Source organism: Peromyscus californicus, unplaced genomic scaffold, assembly GCF_007827085.1.
Source record: "Peromyscus californicus insignis strain IS unplaced genomic scaffold, ASM782708v3 Scaffold_1__1_contigs__length_55948999, whole genome shotgun sequence".
In the NCBI taxonomy this organism is placed as follows: domain Eukaryota; kingdom Metazoa; phylum Chordata; class Mammalia; order Rodentia; family Cricetidae; genus Peromyscus; species Peromyscus californicus.
This window is the reverse complement of record NW_026294492.1, coordinates 52893746-52916166: the sequence shown is the minus strand read 5'-3', so window position 1 is coordinate 52916166 and position 22421 is coordinate 52893746. Positions and strand designations below refer to the sequence as shown.

Genomic DNA, 22421 nt, shown 5'->3' with positions numbered 1-22421 from the left:
TAAGACTTTGTCAATTGTCGGATATGGATCCAGTTGAGATTGTGGTACCCTATACCAATGTTGAAATTAGGCAATTGTGGGAGATTGATGATTGGCAAAGAGCTTGTAGTAATTTCTTAGAAGAAATTAACAAATATGCAAAAAGTAAGCGAATTCAGTTTATGAAAAGAACTGAATGGATTCGTCCCCACATAATAAAAAGGGCACCTATTTCTGGGGCTCTTACATTCTATACTGATGCAAATAAACCAGGAATATCTGGTAATGAGGCAGCAAATATCAGTAAAATTGTTCAAAGTCCATATGATGCAGTTCAAAAATCAGAGCTGTATGCCACTCTGATGGTTTTGTTAGACTTTAAGGAACCTCTTAACATAATTATTGATTCTCAGTATGGTAAAAGGGTTGTATTGCATATAGAGACTGCTGAATTAATTTCTGATAATTCAGAATTAGCTTTATTATTTGTACAACTGCAACAGACAATCCAAGGAAGTGATTGCCCACTTTACATTACCCATATTCGATCTCATACTGGGTTGCCTGGGCCATTAGCAGCAGGAAATGTGGAAATAGATCAATTATTGATAGGGTCTGTGTTAGAAGCCTCAGAATTTCATAAGAAACACCATGTTAATAGTAGAGGCTTAAAGAAAAAATTTTCTATTACTTGGCAACAAGCTAAGGAAATTATAAAATACTGTCCTGCTTTTTGTTTTTTATAATCAAGTTCCTTTACCTGCAGGAACTCATCCTAAAGGTACACGAAGGAATGAAATGTGACAAATGGATGTATTTCACTTAGTAGATTTTGGAAAATTAAAATATGTTCATCATACCATTGACACTTATTCTGGATTCCAGTGGGCATCTGCCTTAAGTTCTGAAAAGGCAGATTCTATAATTACACATTTATTAGAAACAATAGCTGTAATGGGCATACCAGTACAAATTAAGACTGATAATGCCCCATCTTATCTTTCCAATAAACTGAAACTTTTTTTTTGCATGTTACAACATAAAACATGTTACTGAAAACCATACTGTAACATCTGTGGTTACAATCCTACAGGACAAGCAGTTGTTGAGATATCTAACCTCACCCTAAAAGAGATGCTTGCTAAACATAAGAGGACCCCCAGAGATAGACTGCATAATGACATATTAACCTTAAATTTTCTAAATGTTAATGAAACAGAGACAACAGCAGCAGAAAGGCATTGGACTGTAGTAAAAACTGCTGATTTAAATCAGCCTGTGTACTACAAGGATGCCATGACTTCTGCTTGGAAAAAGGGGGAGGTATTATGATGGGGTTGGGGTTGTACTTATTTTTCCACAGGAGATAATAAATTGTGGATTCCATCAAAATTGATAAAAACCTACCATGAGCAAAAGACATCTCCAAGATGCTGTAGATGCAGGGATGCCTCTGCCAAAACCCAGACACAGGATACCTTTGCAACAAACAACTAATCCTCCCACCTGGATATAGCTTAAGAGTTTGTGTGACAAAGGAGAGATGATACTTTGCATGACTCACAAGCCTCTGAATGCTACAAACTTATTTCTTGCCATACTTTATGTGGTAATGGTACAAGTAAAAGGGATGGGTCATAATTACCTGGCATTTATCCCCAATCCTCCAATTAACTTAGCAGTAAGTTGGGGAGATATGAATATTCCTGTAATGGTTAATGAATATTCCTGTAATGGTTAATGAATATTCTTGGCTACCTGGTCCTTATGATAACCAAGGTCCTGCTCAGCCAATGGAGGGAGGTAAAGTGATTAACAATTACACTGTTGGAGTATGAGGAGTTCCTATTTGCTTGGGAAATGGAATTCAGTGCCTAAATATAACCTCTCAAGTATGGCTATTCATAGTCAATACTACCTAAGATTATCATAATAAGTTTTATATGCTTCATGCATCTGGTTTTAAAGGACAGGAGATTAATGCTACTAGTCCCATAAATCTACCGTTTTGTGAGATGAGGTTTTCCAACAAGGAATCTTGACTGGATACATTGGCAACAGTGTAAGAGTGAGAAACCATGAGTGCTCATTAATATCTCTAAAGGAGACATCATTGACTGGAGCCCTTACAGCTCCCCTCAAGGGGAGATATTCTCACTCAGAGTTAAGGTGGAAATGGTATAATTTAAATGGAACTGTGAAAATCAGTGCTTCTATTAATGAACATATTTGGTGGCATGGAGTTAGAATGACAAATTCTTTCCTGCAATTTGGCAAGTCACTTCAGACTAACTTGTGGAAATTGGCAAGTGCTTTCCATGCTCTTAAGGTGTGGGAAGGAAAATTAAACATCAAGGATGATAAATACACTCTGTCTTTTAGACTAAAAGTGATCCTTTTATGGCATGTGTACCATTACCTTACTTGCTACTGAAAGGGCCTGTACAATGGCTCCTTAATAATTACAGCATCACTTGTGAATGCTATATCCTTCATATCTGTGTTAATTCTTGTATATTTTAAAATTTGACCTTTCAAAGTTTATATATACTGACAGAAGGCCTGGATACCAGTGAAGTTGTCAAGGCCATGTCAAGGCCAAGACTCTACTGTGATAATCCTGGTACAGAAGCTCACTGAAAGAATATTAAAAAGAATACATCAAATGCTTGGACTGGTCATTGCAGTTATTATGGGAATCATTGCATTGACAGCTACAGCAGCAACAGTGGAGTGACACTTAATAAAGAAATCCAAACCACTGAATTTGCTAGAGATTGGAATAAACATTCAGAAGTGTTGCTTGGATTCTGATGGCTCCCTCAGGGGAGGGGGTGAGAAGGTGAGAAGGCTCAGCATCAACAGCATAGACACTGGGAGTCCATTGAAGGCAAATAATGGACTCATTTATTCAATAACATGGAAGGCCTTATATACCCTTCTCCCAGCACCCAGTCTGTATGGTCGTCTCTCATTGGCTGGGCATGATTAGGAACTCTGATATCAATTAGAAACTCTGACAGCTCCTGTTGCTAGGCCAGGTTGGCTCATAAGGAATACATTATGTGCATGCCTTGGCAAGGGGTCTGAGCCAATTTCCTCGACCCTATGGGCCTGTCCTACTACATATCTACCCTTTTATTACATGGGCACTCAGCAGGAGTCAGAGTTCTTTACTCCAGCCTTATTGACCCAGCCTCAGGGGTGCTCAGCAACTGGACTGTGCCTGACTTAGGTTGGCTCCCCAAACAAGCTCTTACTCATCTTTGACTGCCAACCCTCAAAGAGCATCCATCCCTGGGGATTCACCCTGGGTGGGGAGTTTCAGGTAGTAGCCTTTTGAATTTCAGAAAGCCAGACATGCATAACCTCCTGTGGAGGGCTATGAGTTAGATGTTTAAGAGCCATTAACTGTAGCTAGAGTCTTCCTGCCTGGGCCACAGTCAGGACAAATCTTTGTCACTCGCCAGTCCCACAGCCGCTCAGACCCAACCAAGTAAACACAGAGACTTATATTGCTTACAAACTGTATGGCCATGGCAGACTTCTTGCTAACTGTTCTTATATCTTAAACTAATCCATTTCTATAAATCTATACCTTGCCATGTGGCTCATGGCTTACCGGCATCTTTACATGCTGCTTGTCCTGGCGGCAGCTGGCAGTGTCTCTGACTCAGCCTTCCACTTCCCCGAATTCTTCTCCTCGTCCCGCCTATACTTCCTCCTGCCTGACCACTGGCCAATCAGTGATTTATTTAATGACCAATCAGCAACACACTTGACATACAGACCATTCCACAGCAATTAACACCCATAGAGTTGCCTTCGTGGTCACCTGTTGTTGGAAGTGCTGTAGGAGACACTTAAAAAGTAGAAAGATCAAAAGCACCGCCCCATCAATCAAAACATAAGTGAAATCCAGGAGGGATCAAACATCCTCTTTATATCATGCCAAACCTTTTAAAAAATAAAAGAGTCAAAGCCTATAACCTGCGCTCTTGCTGGAAAATTTCATGTTAGCTGTAATGGATAATATAGAAACTTAGCTGACCATGGGCCCTTAATATATTTAGTTAGCTCCCGGCCTGCTAAACTAATTAATGTTCCTCATCTCAAAAGGCATCATACAAAATGAAGAAAAACAAGGCTCCACAAGTCTTCAGCCTTTAGAGGGACAATGAGAACAAGAAAGGGGAGTATATACATTACCCATCCTGGGTGATTTTCTCCTTGGTGGAAGCAGGCTGATCTATGGCCAAGTGCGCATCTCCTGCTGGGACCCATATTGGTGCAGTGGCACTCTGAGGAAAAACACAAGCATACCCTCTCCCATGGGTTAGCAGGGGGGCTGCAAGCTGCCATTGGAGGGAGAGACTGGGTGTTCCTTGGCAGAGACACCCAGTGCTTGTAGGCCAGGCTGAGACCCTTGTCATTAAATCTGAGAAAGTTCATATGGAAAAGGACCTCTGTTAAGACCAGATGAGGATCTCTTCTAGCCTCTGGCGAGATAGTCCTAATCAACAGCTCCTTAAGAGCTCTGTTGGTCCTCTCCACAATGGCTTGTCCCTGTGGATTGTAGGGGATCCTAGTGGTATGGGAAATCTTCTAGGACCCATTAAAGTCCTAGAAAGTCATTAAATTGTTGAGAGGCATAAGCAGGGCTATTGTCAATCTTAAGTGCCCAAGGTACCCCCATAACTACCATGGCTGACTTAAGGGCCTTGGTAGCATTGATGGCCTTCTCCCCAGAAATGGTGAGGGCATAAACAAAGGAGGACCAGGTATCTATTATCACATGAACATATTTAAGATTGCCAAAGGGGGAATGATACATGACATCCATCTGCCAGATGGTGTTAGGCAACAAGCCCCAGGGATTAACCCCTGCACGTTGAAGTGGTCCTTCAAGGGGGCAAGAGGAGCACAAGTGGCACATGCCTGGGACAAATGTTTACATTGGGAAACAGGAAATTCTGGAAGAAGTCTGTGCAAATTCTATGGAGACAGATGGAACTGCTGGTGAAGAGACCTGGCTTGCTCTAGGAGATCTATATGATGGTGTCTATGACCTCATTTCCTTGAGACAATATTCTGGGTAATTTGGAATGAGATCTAATATGTGACAGGTACCAAGGCTCAGTCCTCTGATTTAGGACATCTTGTATGAGCAACGTGGTGCTGGCAATGGGGGTCATTGAGTCTTTGACCTGAGAAAAGGCCAGCACATGAACTGCCTGTAAAGCATATTGGGTGTCAGAAAAAAAAATATTAATGGGCTTGATCTGGCACTCTACTAGAACTTTGAGGAGGGCCAATAGCTCACCCAATTGAACAGGGCCAGGGTTAGGGATAACATATGTAACGTCTTTGAAGCCAGGATGCTGGATAAGAACACCATATCTGTTTTTATTAGAATCTGAAAAGACCAGAGTGGTATGAAGAATGGGAGTGCAGGAGGGGGCTACATGGGGCTGTATCTGCATTAGAAGTGTGGGGAGTTCTGCTAAGATCTTGTTTTCTGGCAAATGATTGTCAATAGTTCCTGTGAATCCTGCAACCATTTCCTGGAATGAGATAGAATCTGCCCAGAGGGACTGGGTATTCTTTAAAGAAAAGGGGAAGACAAGATTATCTGGCTCTTGTCCATATGTTCTCCATGCCAGCATCTGTGCCTTATGGCCAAGTTGGAAGGACAGACCAAACTTAGAGGTGACCTTGTTCAGGTCAGAATGTGCTTGATGTATCCATAGAAGAGGCCCAGATTGCCATAATACTCCCCCAAACCCCCTTGGTGTCCAGAGGACTATTGCCAATAAGGTCTTTGGGGATCATGGCATTGTAGGCTGGAGGTGGCTAGAATGGCCAAAACCTTTTGTAGCAACTCTTTAGCTTCTTGGGTAAGCCTCACCTTAGTGGAAGGACAGGTGAGTCCCTCCAGCAATGAAAATAGGTATCTCATCTCTTGGTCAGGGATGGGTAAGAAAGTTTTAAGCCAATTAACCATGCCCCATAATTGTTGTAATTCTGACAGTGAGTACAGTTCCTTCAATTCCAATTTAAAGGAAAAGGGGCAGACCTGCTTAGCAATGGAAAATCCTAAAAAGGCAAAGGGGGGTACTATTTGGACTTTATCTGGAGCCACCATCAGATGTAACAATGCAATATCTTCTAATAATCCCTTGGCAGTCTTTTGCAGAAAGGCTGCATCTGGGTGTGCCAAAAGGAGATCATCTGTATACTGAATCAAAAGAACATCCCTGGGGACATTGACCAACGCTTGAGAAACGTATAATTGGCAAATAGTGGGGCTATTCTTCAGTCCTTGGGGCAAAACAGTCTATTGATATCTCTTAGCTGGTTTATGCATATTAGGTTCCCACACAGTAAAGGCAAAATGATCTGGATCCTGTGGCACCAGGGGAATTTGAAAAAAGCAATCCTTAATATCTAAAACTAATATATAATAAGATGGAGGAATTGCTCTAGGGTGGGGGAGGCCTGGCTGTATAGACCCCATTTCTTCCACTAGACCATTAACTACATGAAGATCCTGCAGGAGGCGATAGCATCCCTATTTCTTGGGGATAACAAATATGGGGGTATTATGTTTACTTGTGGATAGTTCAATGTGCCCCATCTCTAACTGATCTGTAACTAATTCCTTTAGGGTTGACAGCTTGGGTTCAATTATAGGCCACTGTTCTACCTATACTTCTTGATCCAAAAGCCAATGAAATGGGGCTAGGGGGCTCGATGGTGGTGAATTGCATGGGGACAACAGTGACTGTTAGAATTGGGGGTGCAGATCTCGTGCAGGGTCGTGAATTTCAAGACCTGCCTTTTCATGGACCTTGATGTCATCAAAAAAAAAGGCCCTGTTATCTGTAGTTAGGATAGCACCTATATCCTCCGAAATATCTCTGTCCTACAGGTTCCTACATTGGAATGTACACAGGTACATTGGAAATGATAGAGTGAATGGCTCCCCAATTGCCATCAAGATCCTTCCAAATAACTTAGAATCTTGTTGGCCTCCCACACCACTGATGGGGGGGATGGGTTTAAACTTCAAATGAGGGAGGTGAAGTATCTCAGTCTTGGTTAAAATGGTAGCTTCTGCACCCATGTCAACCAAACCCTTGAAGCTTGTCCATCAAGGTAAGATGGTTAGCATTGGGGGGTGTGGAAAAATGGTCATTGTCCAATAGATTTTTTTTATTACTAGAGCCTCCTCTTACTAGTGGGGCTGAGGAGTGCCATACCTGGAGTTTAAAGGGGCTGGTGTTTCAGCAGGTTGTGACTTGCAATCCTTTGCCCAATGAAATCCTTTATTGCATCTGGAGCATTAGGTCCTTGGTTTTGCCCTAGGGCAGTCATGCCGCAAATGGCCTGGTTTGTCACATCCCCAGCAAGTTCTATCTACCTGGGGGCCCTTGGGGGTGTCATTAGCATGCTGCCTGTCAGTGAGGAGAGCATCCAGGCAGGCAGTAAGAGTGGCAATGGGACTGGTGCTGGGGTCAGGATCTCTGATGGCCTGCACCAATTTGTGTATGCCCTCATTCCTCATGGCTGCAACTGCATTATGGGTTTGGGCATTGAGCCCCTCCCAAGTCAGTTGTTTAATCAGCATATCTCTAGTTGGGGCGTGCATCCACTCTGCACTCTACTGCCTCATTGACACAGGCCAGGTAGTCAGGAAGAGCTCCCTGGGCTGTTGGATAAAATTGCAAAAGTAAGCTGAGGGGTCCTGGGGAGTGGAGGCTCTGAGGGCCTTGAGGACCAGGTCCAAGACCTGTTGAAAATAGGCATTCAAGCCAATCTCTGCCTGGTGCACAGGATGGGCATATTGCCCATGCCCTTTTAGCATATTATAGGTCACTGAAACATTAAGATGTTCATCTGGGCCTGGGATTCTGCCTGATGATCATAGACTGCAGGCTCCAACACAGTTTTAAGCAAATGGTACCAATCGAAATAAGTTTGTAACTGCACGGACCATTGAGCAGTGACCTGCTGAAAGTAGGAGGAATCTGGGCCTGACTCATTGGCTGCCTTCCAGATGAGGGAGAGATCAGCTGTGGGGGTGGGAACCCAAGGCTGGGCATCGGCATTTGGGCCCATATTGACTTTGAAGGCTTCTATGGGTCTACGGACTGTCAGTGGTGCAGGTTGCGAGTGTTGTAAGACATCTGGCATCATGGAATAGTAGCTGCCCCTGAGGCAGGCTAGTATTGGGGTAGATTGTCCTAAGAATACTGTGGCAGAGGGGTAGCTGCCAGCAGTGGTGGAGCAGAGGGGATAGCTGCACATGCCTTAATGATAGCTGCCTTCTCTTTGACAGATTTGGTGGGACCCAAACTAACAGCTACATTCTCCTTGACAGATTTCAGGGGGCTCAAACTAACAGTTAAGTTCTCTTGTCAGATTTTGCAGGGCTTAAACGGACAGATTGCTTGGAGCCCAAACTGACAGCTACATTCTCCTTGACAGATTTTGTGGGGCCTAAACTGACAGATTTTGTCTGGCCCAAACTGTCTGTCTCCTTATCATCATATATCATAGAAATATCTGATAGGGAAATGGTGGGGGTGATGAAAAGATTACCCATCTTTTCAATGGGATGAAAATTTATGTCAGACCCTTATGTCCTGTGCTCAGTGGGGGGACTTTTGTGGTTTTGTAGGCCGTGACCTTATGTCCACATGGTGTTTCTGGATGAGGGATGGCGATTGGGAGCCGAGCCTTGGTTCCACCTCCTGGGGGGTCAGTCCTTACATGGAGGTGCTGGCGGACCAAAACAAAAAAAAGTGCCTTGCTAATGGGATGGGCAAACAAACATGACAGAGAACACAAAAGAAGGAAATAAATGGGGATCTGTGTTTACCTACCAAAGGGACTGAAAGAACACGACACTGAGAGGCCTTCTCACCAAAACACACTATTTTGGGGTCACTGTCAAGCACTGGAGAGTGAAGAAAGGGAGACGGTCAGAACCTGCACTGGGAGAAACAAAGTAACAGAAGCCCCATGTTCAAGCACCAGTTGCTTGGATTCTAATGGCTCCCTCGGACGAGGGGGTGAGAAGTCGTGACATCAACAACATAGATACGGGGAGTCTATTGAAGGCAAATAATGAACTCATTTATTCAATACCAGGGAAGCCTTTATATATCCTCCCAGCACCCAGTCTATGTGATTTTCCCTCATTGACTGGCATGATCAGGAACTCTGACAGTGACCAGGAACTCTGACAGCTCCTGTTGCTAGGCCCTCAGGCAAACTCCAGGTTGGCTCTTAAGGAGTATGTTATATGCATGCCTTGACAGCTGGTCTGAGCCAATTTCCTCGACCCTATGGGCCTGTCCTACTACACAGAAGAACTTTGGACTGAACAAAATAAGACTGATAATGAGATAGTAAATGAATTAGCCAAGTTAAGACAAGCTGCTGTATTGTTAGGGAATCAGTTAGAAATTTTGAAGGTGCAGATAAAATGTGATTGGAATGTTCCTTCTTATTGTATCACACCTTAAGATTTAATGAAAGCAAATATGATTGGGATAAGGTTAGGATGCATTTGTTGGGTCACCCTAATTTTTCTCAAATGGTTTATGATTTACAGAAAGAAATTAAAGAAACTTTTGCGAAAAAGTTACCTGATACAACAGGAACAGACATTATGGAAAGTCTAGCAGATACTGTAGTCTCATTCAATTCTATGAATCACTTTAATAGATTTCTTACCCTAGCAGTTGTTGCTCTTGTTCTAGCAATAGTAACTTTATTTGCTTTAAAATGTGTTTTGGTCTACTTACATAAGATTGTAAGGAGAAGATAGAAAAAAGGCTATATTTACCGTGAGGCCACATAACTTTCAAGATAATTGATTTTTGTATATAGAAAGGGGGATCTGTGACTGCACTCCCACTGGGCTACTCCTGGCCTGGGCACCAGAGAGTGGCACCTAGCCCTAACCCATCTTTTGTTTAGCAGACACCTTTTGTTTCTCTTGTTGCTTATGTGAATCTTGTCTCAGAGTCTCCCAAGGATACAAAGGCCTATGCAAAACTTGGCTCAGGAAACCTGAAGAACCATGGTACTTGATGAATTGAGGAATTTGCACTTGGCATTGTATCTTTGGGAGCTTCTTTCAGGTTGTTTTGAACATATGGAAATCAAATGGCTAAACAGTAAATATAGAGAAAAATAAAAATGCCCTGGGCAAAGGGAAAGTGCTTCAGTCCTTAGAGGCTGGATTCCCCCTGCAGCCAAGAAAGGCTAAATTCTTTCTTAAGGTGCCTCTGAGTCTTCTTTCCATAGTTTCAACTGAACCCACACACCCATGCCATGATGATTTGAGACATAAATGCTAGTTGGGATTTCATTTTTGAGAAATTATAAATATATCAGTGTTAGTCTCTACTAGGCCTGAAATCTCAGTGCCATTATTTATAATTTTAGCTTTGGCCTTTCATCATTAATAACAGTTTGTGAAAATACTTTCTTTCCAGTACTTTTAAAACCTCCTGTTCTGTACACTGGAGCTGCTTTACCTTTAAGATACAGAAGCAATAGTAATTGAGCAATTCTATCACCAGCTTCTATTTCCATAGTCTTTTTTTTTTTCATGTAAGTCATAATTTTAATTTCTCCCTGGTAATTTTCATCTATAATTCCTGGGTGAAAAAATAAATCCTTAAGATATTACACTACTTTTTCCCATAATAATTCCAGTTGTCTCTGGGGGAAGAAGACCATACACTCCAGTGGTTATTTTGTAACAAGCAATTTGTGGAGATAATGTTAAATGTTTACCCACTAAATCCAAAGCAGCACTTCCTGAGGTAGCATACATTAAATCTCCAATACTGAGCCTAAGTTCCCTGGTTGCTCTATTGGTGAGCCATATTATTGCTGACATATATTGAGCCATATATTGCTGGCTCATGTTGTTTATTCCTGGGCCCCAAGCTAAGCCCTTTATCTGGTTTCCCAATGGTAAAAGATTGCCATGTACATCTCTGACTGATCTAAGAATATTAGTCCAATGATTGCCTTTTTTACACCTCTTACAAACTTCCCAAAGTTAAGAACCTTTTCCTTGATTACGTTGAAGGGAAACATTTCCTTTTGAAATCCTTGCTGACAGTCCTTCTTTAAATGCCCCAATTTCCCAGTGTGAGATCAAAGTCTTTTAGCCAAGGCCTGCCCAATAATATTGGCATTGCAAGTAGTAGATCCAATATCAGCAGTGGCCTTAATCTAATCTTCTAGAGGAGCTCCCTGAGCTTTCAAAGGCCTTATTTATGGCTTTCTCACAGTCTGTGTTTGCATTTTCAAAAGCCAAAGACTCAGCCAAAACCTTTCTAACATCAGGATCAGCCACTGCTCTATGCACTGCTAAGGTTATTCTTTGTAAAAAAAAAAAATCAGTGTAAGCTTCTCCTGAACTTTGTGTAAATTTTGTAAATAGGTAGTTCTTCTCCCTGGCTCTTCAACCTTATCCCAAGCCCTTAAAGCTGTTAGATGACATTGTACAATAGTTGCATCATCAAACAGTACTTGTCTTTGTAAGTCAGCATCCTGACCCTCACCCAACAATTGGTCCTTCAGTTTATTTCCTCCTCTAGCCTGATTATGCTGTTCTGTGACTGTTGTTGCTTTTTTGCATCAGGTGAGTCATTGTAATTGAGGACCAGCTTCCAGTATAGCATTCATGTGGTCCTTTCAATCTTGTGCAATAATTCTATTCTGTATGGCTCGGTTACTTAAAACTGTCTTATTTGAGGTGAATGCATTTCATATGCCACCACTACTTCCTTAAATCACCTTAAATCTGTCATGTCTGTAGGTTTCCAATCAATCTGAACAAAGCCTTGTGGATATTGATCTTTTGCTGCAAAGTAATGGGAAAAATCTGTGGAGATGCTAGTATTACCTTAGGCCGCCATTCCTTTATTCCTTCATAAAGTGGCACTGTAGGTTCTCAATTAAGCATTTCCCTTTCTTCTATGGGGAACATTCCTTTTCTTTCTGGGAAAATTTCTTTTTTAAAATTTTCTTTCTTTAACCTTTCTCTATTGTGAAGGTACCTTTTTTAGCTTCCTTTCCTTCCCCTTTCTCTATTGGAAAGATAACTTTTTTTTTCTGGATATTTTGTGTTATGACTTGGTTGGCTTTAATGTTTTCTTTGACTGACAAATCTATTTTCTCTATTGTATCGTTAACACCAGAGATTCTCTTTTCCATCTCTTGCATTCTGTTGGTTATGCTTGCATCTGTAGTTCCTGTTCATTTACTCAGACTTTCCATTTCCAGCATTCCCTCAGTTTGTGTCTTCTTTATGGTCTCTATTTCAGTTTTCAAATCTTGAACTGTCTCCTTCACATCTTTAATTGCCTTTTCTTGGTTTTCTTTAAGGGGTTTATTGATTTCTTCTAATGTTTTGTTTGTCTTTTCTTCAATTTCTTGAAGGGAATTTTTCTTTTCCTGTTTAAAGACCTGTATCATCTTCTTAAAGTCATTTTAAGGCAGATTTCTTCTGCTTCTTCTGTGTTGGGATGTTCAGGTCTTGCTGATGTAGTACCACTAGGTTCTGGTGGTACCATATTGGTCTTTAGGTTGTTTACTGTTTTTTGGTTTTTTTTTTTTGGTTTTGGGAGATAAGGTTTCTCTATGTAGATTTTGGAGCCTGTCCTGGAACTTACTTTGTAGATCAGGCTGGCCTCAAACTCAGAAATTCACCTGCCTCTGCCTCCTGAGTGCTGGGATTAAAGGCATGTGCCACCACCGCTGGCCATGTTTACTGTATTTTTGCACTGGCATCTACCCATCTTTTCCTCCACTTGGTTCAAGTGGTGTCTGTGTCTGAGGGAGCCTCTCTTGGTCCACTCGACACTCTTCGTCCATTTGCAGCTCTTGGTCCAATGTGAACTCTTCCTCCAATGTGAGCTTTTGGTCTAATTGAGGCTCTTGGTCCAATTGGAGCTCTTAGTCCAATTGGTGCTGGTGTAATCTATGTCTCAGGGAGCAGCTGCGGCCTTGGAGGGTGGATTGGTTTGAGGAGTGGTGTGGAGCTTGTAGATTACAGGGTCCAATGGTGGATGATGATAGTCTGGCCTGCCTACAGGGGTCCTGCCTCCTGGCCTGAAACTGAGGCTACAGTGGGTGGTGGTAAGGGAGTGCGGGGTTGTGCCTCTGGGCCCAATGCCTAGAGGCTGGGGTGATTGTCTAGGAGAACAAAGACTTACCTCTTAGTCCAATGGGTGCTGGTGGACTCTGTCTCAGGGTGCAGCTATGGTCTCAAAGGATGTGTGGGTTTGGGAGTGGTGGGACTTGTAGGTTACAGAGTCTGGTCGGGCATGGTGGTAGTCCAGCCTGCCTACAGGAGGCCTGCCTATTGCCCTGAAACAGGCTGTAATGGGTGGTGGTGTGGGGGCACAGGGTTGTGCTCCTGGGCCCAAAGCCTAGAGAGCAGCTGGGGTCTTGGAGGGTGATGCTGGTTTTTCTTAATCTCTCTTTATTCTTAATCATTTTTATTTGTTATTTATTCTTAATCATTCTATTTATTTGTTTGTTTGTTAGAGACAGGGTCTCACTGTGTAGCTCTGCCTGTCTTTTAAATCTCTACATAGATCAGACTGGCTTCAAAATCACAGAGATTCACCTGTCTCTGCCTGTTGAGGTTTGGAATTAAATGTATATACCACCATGCCTATCTTGTTCATTCTTTTTTGAAGTTAGGAATTTTGATACAGTTTTGCTGATGTATGCTGAGTAGTGTTGCTGTGTTTGCATGTCTGTCTATATATCTGTTAGTAGTCATTTCTCTTGCAATGCCATGTACTGTTGTGGGCACAGAATCTAGAGGTGTGATCTTCCTTTTCTGTTTCCTTATAAAATGACTTGGTGACTGCATTTGAAATTCTGTGACATGGAATAAATGTATGGAGCCCACAGAATCATGTAAATGTACTTTCAATGAAATGTATTTTTACACTTCAGCCAGTCTCATCATTTCTATTACATACATATGTGGGATACTTTAGGATACAGTGACCTTTGAGGATGTGCATGTGAACTTCACCCATGATGAGTGGGCTTTGCTGGAACCTTCCCAGAAGAGTCTGTATGAAGATGTGATGCTGGAAACCTGCAGGAACCTCACTGCTATAGGTAGGAATGCTAGTTTTTTTTGTCACTTTTTCCAAGAAGGGGACAAGCATTTCTTGATCATTGATGCTTTCCTGTGATTTCAGTTGTGATAAAGGAAGAACGTGGTGAATAAGTCAGGCATGGTTCTCAGGTTCAACAAAGATAGTGACTTAAAATTTGTATAATTTCCTATAATATATCATGGTGAATAAGTCAGGCATGGTTCTCAGGTTCAAAAAAGATAGTGACTTAAAATTTGTATAATTTCCTATAATATATCATACATTTTGTGGTACTGTATTTTAGGCTACAAATGGGAAGACCAGAATATTGAAGAACATTATCAAAGTTCTAGAAGACATGAAAGGTAATTTACATATGTGAGATGATCCATATGCATCTCTGAAGAAATTTCAGTGTGCCCTGAAGCTTTAAGGAAAGACAACACTGTAAGCACAGCTTTATGATGACTATAAATTCTCACAAACCAATGCACCTCAATGTCAGGTAGGTGATCCATGTTTCCAAGGCATTCTTGTAAGAAAGAAGACAATAAAACAATGTGTTAACACATGGCACTACTTTAATCATAGCCCCATGAGATTCATTTTGTAGAACTGTCTATCCCTTTCATACCATTTAAGTATCATATAGGCACACACATTGATTAGGGGGCTCAATGTATGTCCAAGGCCTTTTGTAAGCAAATAGTCCATAGTAAAGCTAGTGTTGCTCATATACTTATAGAAACTTATAGTAGTTTATTGAGAGGGGCAGTTTATGAGAGCCAAGAAGGTTGTCATGGTGGAGAAACTTTAATCTCTATACCACATCTCTATGAGGAACAAAAAGTTAGATTGTGTGAATGCAATGTGAAAACTTTTTCTTTGTTATTCTTCCTTTAATAGGTATCTCATCTGTCCTTCTGGCTACAAACCATTTGAACATAAGGGATATGGGAAGAAGCAATGTACTTCTCTCTCTCCTACAACAGTTAGAAGATATGTCGGAGTGCCCACTATGAGTAGACTTGGTGAATGTGATACAAGTTTACAATTAATTGGTTTTCCAACTAAACTGGGAATACATCAACAAACTCACACTGGAAAAAAGCCTTATGATTACAAGGAATGTGGGAATTCTTCTGTCTGTGCTGGTTCACTTTGCAAATGTAGTGTGACCCACAGTATAGAAAAATGTTATGCATGCAATCAGTGTTGTAAAACTCTGAGTTCTCCTAGTTGTGTTCAAAGATGTTATAAAACTCATATGGGAAGAGGAAGTGATAAATATGAACCACCTACTAAAGACTTGAACCATCATTGGTATCTTCAGACAGACAAAAGAACCCATAATGAAGAGGATCTTTATGAATATAATCAACATGATAAAGACTTTAGATCTGATTCCTCTTTACAGTTACACCAAAGAACTCATTTGGAAGTGGAATCCTATAAATATAATCAAGGTGCAAAAGACTTTGAACATTACAGTTGCTTTCAAGTACATAGAATACATACTGATGAGCAACCATGTGAATGCAATCAATGTGGTAAAGCCTTTGCCAGTTGCCATAATCTTAAAATACCTGAAAGAATCCTTACTGGAGAGAAACCCTATGTATGTAATCAATGTGGTAAAACTTTTGTAAGTCGCCATAATCTTAAAATACATGAAAGAATTCATACTGGAGAGAAACCGTATGTATGTAATCAATGTGGTAAAGCCTTTGTATATTTAACTAGTCTTCGAAATCATGGAAAAACACATACTGGGGAGAAACCCTATGTATGTAATCAATGTGGTAAAGCCTTTGCTTGTCGTAGTAATCTTCAAATACATGAAAGTACTCATACAGATGTGAAACCCTACAGATGTAATCAATGTGGTAAAGCCTTTGCACATATCATTTATCTTCAAAGGCATGAAAGAAGTCATACTGGAGACAAACCATTTGAATGTAATCAATGTGGGAAAGGCTTTGCACAATTTAGTCATCTTCAAAAACATTTCAAAATTCATAGTGGAGAGAAACCCTATGAATGCAGTCAATGTGGTAAAGCCTTTGGAAGTCGCAGTAATCTTCAAACACATGAAAGAATTCATACTGGAGACAAGCCCTTTATGTGTAATCAATGTGATAAAGCCTTTGTAAGTCGCCGTAATCTTCAAATACATGAAAGAACTCATACAGGAGAGAAACCTTATGAATGTAATCAGTGTGGTAAAGCCTTTGCACATTTCACTAGTGTTCGAAATCATGAAAAAATTCATACTGGAGAGAAACCCCATGTATGTAATCAGTGTGGTAAAGCCTTTGCATGCCGCAGTAATCTTCAAATACATGAAAGTACTCATACAGATGTGAAACCCTACAGATGTAATCAATGTGGTAAAGCCTTTGCACATATCATTTATCTTCAAAGGCATGAAAGAAGTCATACTGGAGACAAACCATTTGAATGTAATCAGTGTGGGAAAGGCTTTACACATTTTAGTCATCTTCAAAAACATTATAAAAGCCATAGTGGAGAGAAACTATATGAATGTAATAAATGTGGTAAAGCCTTTGGAAGTCACAGTAAACTTCAAACACATGAAAGAATTCATACTGGAGAGAAGACCCATGTATGTAATCAATGTGGTAAAGCCTTTGTAAGTCGCAGAAATCTTAAAATACATGAAAGAATTCATACTGGAGAAAAACCCTATATATGTGATCAATGTGGTAAAGCCTTTGCACATTTCACTAGTTTTCGAAATCATGAAAAAATTCATACTGGGGAGAAACCCTATGTATGTAATCAATGTGGTAAAGCCTTTGTTTGTCGCAGTAATCTTCAAATACATGAAAGTACTCATACAGATGTGAAACCCTACAGATGTAATCAATGTGGTAAAGCCTTTGCACATATCATTTATCTTCAAAGGCATGAAAGAAGTCATACTGGAGACAAACCATTTGAATGTAATCAATGTGGGAAAAGCTTTACACATTTCAGTCGTCTTCAAAAACATTTCAAAATTCATAGTGGAGAGAAACCCTATGAATGCAGTCAATGTGGTAAAGCCTTTGGAAGTCGCAGTAATCTTCAAACACATGAAAGAATTCATACTGGAGAGAAACCCTATATATGTAATCAGTGTGATAAAGCCTTTGTTAGTCGTCGTAATCTTCAAACACATGAAAGGAGTCATACCGGAGAGAAACCCTATGTATGTAATCAATGTGGCAAAGCCTTTGTAAGTCGCAGTAATCTCAAAATACATGAAAGCACTCATACAGGAGTGAAACCCTATGTATGTAATCAATGTGGTAAAGCCTTTGCACATATTATTTATCTTCAAAGGCATGAAAGGAGTCATACTGGAGACAAACTATGAATGTATTCAATGTGACTTGCCTTTGCAAGTCACAAAAGCCTTCAAAAACATGAAAGGTGTCATACTGGAGAAAAACCCAATGAATGTAATTGATGCAGTAAAACTTTGCAGGTCATTGTAATCTTCACACATCAAAGAAGTAATAGTGAAGAGAAACCCTATAAATATCAATGTGATCATGCCTCTTTATGTTACAGTCATTTTCAAAGGCACAACAGGATTACTCCTGGAGAGAAACATCATGAATCTAGTAAATTAAGTAAAGCTTCACACACCACATACATTGTTCTCACTGAGCTGTCTCACTGGTGCTCAAGTAAGATTAGTAGAAGCATTCTATCAGTCAAATATTGTCTTTTTTCAAATTGTAAACAAATTGTCATCCAAGGATAGAGGAGTACAGAATAATTGCTATTATTGAATAATAAAACTTATTTGAAGTGTCAACTTCACTTCTTTGCAAATGAAAATAGTATTTATCCCGCCATCCAGTTTTTTAATTGTGTTAGTTTATTTTAAGGACTAAATGCTTGTTCCTAACACTTGCTCAGATACACACATGAATGGCAGAGAATTGTCTTAGTGTGTGAAGGTCATTGCTGCTAAGACTGATGACCTGAGTTCAGTCTCTGGGATACACACATTACTCATACCAGTTTTTCTCTGATTACTACACTTGGGCTGGGTCATATGCACAGCACACACCCACACACATCAATATTTTTGAAATTGAAATAAGAAATTAGTGAGATCACTCACCTGCTTAAGGCATTTGCTCCCAAACTTGACTACCTCAGTTTGATCTCTAGTAGTGACATAGTGGAAGTAGCGCATACACACTTGTAAGTTGTCTTTTGCCTAGCACATGCACAACATGGCACAAGTGTTTACATACTGGTAAAAATTTCTAAAGAGATGAAATTAACAAGCAAAGAAAATAACCAAAATATTGAGAACACAAATACATTGTAGCATTGCATGACATGTCACTGTTTAATAAAATGATAGTTTCTGTTTTCATCTTACATTATTTGTCTCTGAGTGAAAGATAGGTCATTTTATAAACATATTTGAACTGGGTGTAGTGGTGCATTTTGGAGACAGGCAGATGGATCTTGCTGAGTTTGAGGCTATCATGGTCCACATAATGAGATCCTGGATACTCATGGCCATATATTGAGATCCTGTCTCAAAAAACCCAAAAGAAAATTTAAGTAACTGTAACATATATCACATTATAGAATTTTCCTAACTTAATCTGGCTTTATCTCTACTCAACTAAACCCTTCATTGTCTTCACTCACATCAAGAGAACTATTAAAAATGACTATAAGAAGCAATGTGCAGAGTCCATTCTCAGAAATAAAGAAACCCATTGAGTCCTTCAATGACCATGTAGCAGGGATTTTCATCACCTCCAAGTAAGAGAAGATAGAAGGAGTCATGGGACATGTTCATCTTCTGAATTATAATGACATATTTGGGTCATGAACAGTTGCCTCAGTACTTATGGTATAAGGTATTCAAGCACCTTTTTGTTTCCTGGCACCCACATCAGATGGGTCAGAACTACTTGTAATTCCAGTTCTAGGAGATCTGATGCATTCATCTGGCTTCCTTGGGCACCAAATATGCAAATGGTGTAAAGATATAAACTTTTTATATATTGTAATTTTTCTATTATGAAACTTGAAGAAAGTCCTTTTAAGAATATGGAGTCACATATATATATATATATATATATATATATATATATGTGTGTGTGTGTGTGTGTGTGTGTGTGTGTGTGTGTGTGTGATATATATGTGTGTGTGTGTATGTGTGTGTATGTATACATATATATATACACATATATACACATACACACACATATATTCATATCTATGTATAGTTCAAATACATCTGTGAGAAAAACTACATATTGTAAAAAGGGCTCTCTTCATTTTTTTTCTTTTTTTACAAATTTAAATAAAAATTTAACTTAGGTATATTGTCAGAACATGGTCCTGGAATTGAATCATGTGAAATTTCTGAATGCTTATGAGAATACTCCCAATAATAAAAGAAATGAGTCTTGTGACTTCAGTTTCCTCAAAACACAAAATTGTTCTTGAAACTGTTTTGTGGCAGATAAGAGTGAGTTTACTTCAGATTACTAATTATTGCTTGCTGTTATTCAATTAAATGTTTAAACTATTCTTTATATGCCTGTATGGAAAAACATGTTTTCCATGTCTGGCTTGTCCTTATCATTGTATACAGCTGAAGTTATGAGAACCTTATTCTTATGACCTTCTTAACACTTAAATAGGGGGATATCTTTTTGTGTGCTGTAAAAATATGTTGCTCTGATTGATTGATTATTGATCAATCAATTTATTAAGCTGTTTGGCCAATGGTGAGGCAGAATAGGGTTAGGCAGGACATTCTAACTAGAGAGGAGGAAGGAGAAAGGCAGAACAGAGTCTCACTGTCAGCCGCCGCTATGAGAAGCAAGATGTAAAGATACCGGCAAGCTATGAGCCACATGGCAAAGTATAAATTTATAGAAATGGGTTAATGTAAGTTGTAAGATATAGCTAGCGAGAAGCCTGAGCCAATAGGCCATACAGTTAATAATTAATATAAGCCTCTGTGTGTTTACTTGGGTCTGAGCAGCTGCAGGACTGTGAGGACATGGGAGCCAGCTGGGCACAGGAAAACTTTCAGTTACAAGTATGAAGTGTGTTGGGCCATGAATAAAGTTGTCTATGGTGTGAGACTTTTGTCTGCCTCATTTATCAGCTCCATTCTTCCAGATCCCCTCTAGAATGGTGATGAGTTATACCTGATCAGGGGCCAGGTCAACTACAACAGAAGAGTGTGGGGACCCTCACAGAAGGAAGTGACAATGATGGGGCAGAAACCAGGGAAGACTTATTTTCTCAAGCTTGTGAATAATTTCTTTCAATGTGCATTGGAGTTTTGCCATGGGTGTCAGGTCCCCTGGAACTGGGGTTACAGTTGTGAGCTGCCACATGGCTGTTGGGAATCAAACCTGGGTCCTCTGCAAGAGCAGTCAGTGGTCTTAACCACTGAGCCATCTTTCTAGCCCCTGACTTTGCCAAGCTTGTGCATCATTTTTTAAAGAAAAGAGCAGCACAAGCATCAAAACCATAGCTATGATTAAAACTTGCTTGCAAGTTGCTTATGATTATAATCCCTGGTTTCCGGAAGGAATTTTAGATGAAGTGTGGGACAGAGTCAGAAATAATATTGAAAAAGAAATATGAACTAAGTGAAAAGCCTTCTTTCAGGCTTCTATTGTTCAATATGTATGATATTGTCTTAGATACCCCCAAAGAGGAAGAGCTACAGTCCATATATGACATGACTCAGGATATGCTACATAAAAATGGGCTCATTATTACACTGAAAATGTTGAAAGATTAGATAATGTGCAATATTTGGGACAACTAGTTACTAGAATGACTTAAACCACAAAAAAAATCCATAGACAATACAATTTAAAAACAGTTAACCTTCAGAAATTATTAGTGGTATTTAATTGGATACATCCTACTTTAGGAATGCCCAATTATGCACTACCAAAACTATTTAAAACCCTAGAAGGTTTCCTTGCACAGTGCTCCTCACATATCAGTGAGGCAAGAAAACAACTACAGCTATTTGAATCCAAAGTAGAAGAGGCATTTTTGTGTTATGAGGATTCTTTGCTGCCTTTAAACTTACTTATTTTCCCCACTAACTTGTCTCCTATTGGTATTAGAGCACCAGAGGATAAACCTCTGTAATGGAAATATTTATACCATATTGGTCAGAAAATATTAAGTGCTCTCCTTACTCTTCTTGCTATGTTATATTACCCCTAACAATCAGTGTTTAAGAGTGTTATACAGAGATCACTCCAGCCTCTAGGCTTTGAGCCCAGGGGCACAACCCTGCACCCCCACACCACCACCCATTGCAGACCTAATCTCAGGCCAGCTGGCAGTTCTGCAGACAGGCCAGACTACCACCACCACCCCCAACCCACCCACCCTCCAAGACCATAGCTTCTCTCTGAGACAGAGCCTGCCAGTGCCAATTAGACTGAGGTGAATCTTTGTCCTCATAGATGATCACCACACCCTCTAGGCTTTGGGGTCAGGGGTACAACCCTGTGCCCCCACACCACCAACCATTGCAGACCTAGTCTCAGGCCAGCAGGCAGGTCTCCTGCAGGCAGCCTGGACTACCAACATTCCCCACCCCACCACACAAACCCACCCACCCTCCCAGACTGCAGCTTCTCCCTGAGACAGAGCCTGCCAGCTCTGATTGGACTAAGAGACCCAGTTTCAGGCCAGCAGGCAGTTCTCCTACAGGCAGGCTGGACTACCACCATGATGATAGAGGCCTTCAAAGAGGAAAGGAAAAATTTCCTTAAAGAAATTGAAGAACAACTGTAGCTGGAGTTATCTCCAGTCCTGCCCAGGCCCGCAGCCACTCAGAACCAAATAAACACACACAGGTTAATATTTAAAACTGCTCGGCCATTAGCTCAGGCCTACCAATGCCTAGCTGTTACATATAAACTCAGCCCATTTCTGTTAATCTATAAGTGGCCACATGTTCCGTGGCTTTACCTGTGTGCCTGTTACTTGCTCCCTGGATGGCGGGAGGGAGTCTCCTGCCTCAGTCTTCCACTTCCCAGAATTCTCCTCTCTCTTTGTCCTGCCTATACTTCCTGTCTGGCTACTGACCAACCAGCATTTTATTTATCAATCAGTCATAGCAACACATTCACAGGATACAGATATCCACAGTAAACAACTAAGTGTATCAGGTTCTGCTGACTCCCCATGTGAGGCCTTGCCTTGGAGGAGGTGGGAATGGGGGTTGAAATGGGAGGGAAGGCTGGG

General features: G+C 40.6%; 1 protein-coding gene across 4 annotated transcripts in view; it reads left to right on the top strand.

Annotated features, from left to right (window-relative positions):
- The window catches only part of LOC128115869 (zinc finger protein 431-like), a 40756-nt gene extending 20478 nt beyond the window's left edge, over positions 1 to 20278 (top strand). For 2 of the 4 annotated variants that reach the window (XM_052747001.1, XM_052747002.1), the window contains exons 2-4: positions 14028 to 14154; positions 14440 to 14500; positions 15042 to 20278. In XM_052747001.1, the coding sequence (XP_052602961.1) occupies positions 14028 to 14154; positions 14440 to 14500; positions 15042 to 17517 (2664 nt within the window). In that variant the 3' untranslated portion in view covers positions 17518 to 20278. Of the gene's footprint in view, positions 1 to 14027; positions 14155 to 14439; positions 14641 to 15041 lie in introns of those variants that run through there. The other 2 variants (XR_008220312.1, XM_052747003.1) reach the window with 2 other exon arrangements.
- Positions 20279 to 22421: the final 2143 nt, after the last annotated feature.